The sequence below is a fragment of the Notothenia coriiceps genome, unplaced genomic scaffold (genome assembly GCF_000735185.1).
Source record: "Notothenia coriiceps isolate Sejong01 unplaced genomic scaffold, NC01 NC01_scaffold00013001, whole genome shotgun sequence".
NCBI classification, from domain to species: Eukaryota; Metazoa; Chordata; class Actinopteri; order Perciformes; family Nototheniidae; genus Notothenia; species Notothenia coriiceps.
Genome location: NW_011345702.1, coordinates 1 through 2,950, shown reverse-complemented (window position 1 = coordinate 2,950; position 2,950 = coordinate 1). Strand labels below are relative to the sequence as shown.

General features: G+C 46.0%; 1 protein-coding gene across 1 annotated transcript; it reads left to right on the top strand.

Moving 5' to 3' along the window:
• Window positions 1-607: 607 nt before the first annotated feature.
• Window positions 608-2,742, top strand: LOC104947764 (MAM and LDL-receptor class A domain-containing protein 1-like; the record flags this gene model as incomplete). The annotated part of the gene is made up of 3 exons (XM_010773855.1): window positions 608-821; window positions 907-1,154; window positions 2,429-2,742. Coding segments are annotated over 3 exons (776 nt in total), but the record flags the coding sequence as incomplete, so codon positions are not given.
• Between the last annotated feature and the right edge of the window lie 208 nt (window positions 2,743-2,950).

The window sequence follows — 2,950 nt, the reverse complement described above, 5'->3', positions numbered from 1 at the left end:
TCTACTTCTTACATGTTGAACTCAAATACCTGTACTTTCTACTTCTTACATGTTGAACTCAAATACCTGTACTTTCTACTTCTTACATGTTGAACTCAAATACCTGTACTTTCTACTTCTCTCATTTTCCAAACAGGCTGGTTCCTTTAGTCTGAATGTGTGTTTGGTGGCGTGATCATTATTATTTAGAGTCATTGCGTGCCTATTGATTTGAACACGATCCGTGTATCCATCATTTCCTGGTCTTCTCTAAAGAAGAGGGACCAATGAAAACGTTGTCATGTTGCCGTTGGTCACCATGGAAACATTCATTAGCTAACAATGACATTATTGTTCTATTAATATAAAGGGAGGTCAGGTACTCTTTAAAACAGCTGCTAGTTATGGGTACTTTTTACTGAAGTACATTTCAAAGCCTCTTTACTTTGACTTGAGGAAAGAAGTTTAGTCAGCACTTCTAGTATTTTTAAACATGAGTATCTGTACTTCTACTTGAGTAAAGGATGTGTGTACTTCTACTTGAGTAAAGGATGTGTGTACTTCTACTTGAGTAAAGGATGTGTGTACTTCTACTTGAGTAAAGGATGTGTGTACTTTTTGTTTTCAGGTGGTGTTCAGGGCGAAGCGAGGGATCAGCTATATGGGCGACGTGGTGATCGATGATGTCACCTTCCTGCACTGCGTCCCCCCCCCCTCCTCAGGTGACCCCTGCACACCTGAGCAGTTCACCTGCAGGAACCAGAACTGCATCTCCCAGGATCAGCTGTGTGACTTCATCGATCACTGCGGGGACCAATCAGACGAGGAGCCCTACATCTGCCGTGAGGAACCCTCTTTTTCACATGAAAATAAAAGCCTTGAATGTTGAAACTTTGAATCGTGAACATCGTCCCGTTGTGTTTTCAGAAGGTTTCAGTTCTCGCTGCAGCTTTGAGTTCGATCTCTGTTCGTGGCGTCAGAGTCGAATGGATGATTTTGATTGGCTGATCAAAGCGGGCAGCACTCTTACAGGCGGCACGGGGCCAATCAGCGACCACACCCTCAGAGACCCCTCCGGACACTACCTGTACCTGGAGGGCTCTTTCCCTCAGGCAGCAGGACAGTCCACCCGAATCTCAGGACCCCTGCTGAGCCGCCGCAGCAAACACTGCCAGGTGAGGGGAGTAATAATAACAAAGCGGAATGTAAACGTATAATAAACGCATTATTTTCTTTGAAAGGTCTTCATATTTATTACGGTGGCATCGACCCGCTCCTCTAACTCTCAGCAGGGAAGATAAAGGGTTCTCAACTTAAACTATTCCTTTCACTATTCCTGTGTGTGTGTGTGTGTGTGTGTGTGTGTGTGTGTGTGTGTGTGTGTGTGTGTGTGTGTGTGTGTGTGTGTGTGTGTGTGTGTGTGTGTGTGTGTGTGTGTGTGTGTGTGTGTGTGTGTGTGTGTGTGTGTTGTCTGTCTGTCTGTCTGTCTGTCTGTCTGTCTGTCTGTCTGTCTGTCTGTCTGTCTGTCTGTCTGTCTGTCTGTCTGTCTGTCTGTCTGTCTGTCTGTCTCTGTCTCTCTCTCTCTCTGTGTGTGTGAGTGTGTCTGTGTCTGTGTGTCTATGTGTGTCTCTCTCTGTGTGTGTGTGTGTGGGAGTGTGTGTGTGAGTGCGTGCGCGTGTGTGTGTGAGTGCGTGCGCGTGTGTGTGTGTCTCTCTCTCTGTGTGTGTGTGTGTGTGTGTGTCTCTCTCTGTGTGTGAGTGCGTGCGCGTGTGAGTGCGTGCGCGTGTGTGTGCGTGCGTGCGTGCGTGTTGATTGACAGCTCAGTGTGCTCTGCGTCTCGTCTGTCTTATCCCTCTCTGGACCTGTCAACCAATCACACAGCTGGCGAAAAGGCACCAATTAAAGTGAAGGGAGGGAGGAAGAGGAGGAAGAGGAAGAGGAGGAGGAGGAGGGAGGGAGGAAGAGGAGGAGGAGGAATGGGCAAACGCTCTCCTGAGATGAAGAGCGTGCAGCAATTTGTTAAAAAAACAGCATCAGTGCCTCAGTGCAGCGTGAGGGAGAGACTATGTTTTGTTACTGCTTTAATAAAGACAAGGAGAAAGGGGAATCGATCTAGAGACATGATTAAACCTCACCCCTCTGTTACAATGGTTTCTTAGCCTCCTTCTGAGAAAGCCTAATTGGAAAGAACGCAGAGTTAACGAGCAACAGCAAACAGAAAAGTGTTCAAAGCAAACAGTCTGTACTCTGGGCTCTCGGCAGACGCCTCTCAGCTCCTGTCACATTTCTCTTCTCTCCACCTTAGCTGTATACATATTTTATATATTTTATTTTATATATTTTTATATTTTACTTTTCTGTTCGGGATTGTGGGAAACGGTATTTCGATCTCTGTCTGTTCACACAAACTGAAAGGTTGACAACAAAGTTGACTGTGACTTCTCTGCAGGTGCGTTTCTTTTCCCACATGTCAGGAGAAGGCATCGGGACCCTCAGTGTGTTCAGAGGAGGTGAAGAAAGAGGCTTTGATCTGCTGTTGAACCTGACGGGGGATCAGGGTCACGCCTGGCAGAGGGTGGAGGTCCAGCTGAGCCGCCAAGAGGAGGACTTCCAGGTGGTGTTTGAGGGCAAAGTGGGCAAAAACCCAAAGGGAGACATCTGCCTGGACGACATCAGCTTCTCCTCAGGGTGCCTGCTGGCTTCAGAAGAGGAAGACAGCACTCCCCTTCCTCCTGCAGGTAAACACTGGTTTTACATGATCAGGCATGAAATGTGTTGGAAAAGTCTCACTGGTCACGGCTTGAGCTTCAAATCTCAAAATTCTGACTTTTCTCAAAAAATTCTGACTTTTCTCAAAAAATTCTGACTTTTCTCAAAGAATTCTAATTTTTCTCAAAAGATTTTGACTTTTCTCAAAAAATTCTGACTTTTCTCAAAAAATTCTGACTTTTCTCAAAAAATCTGACTTTTC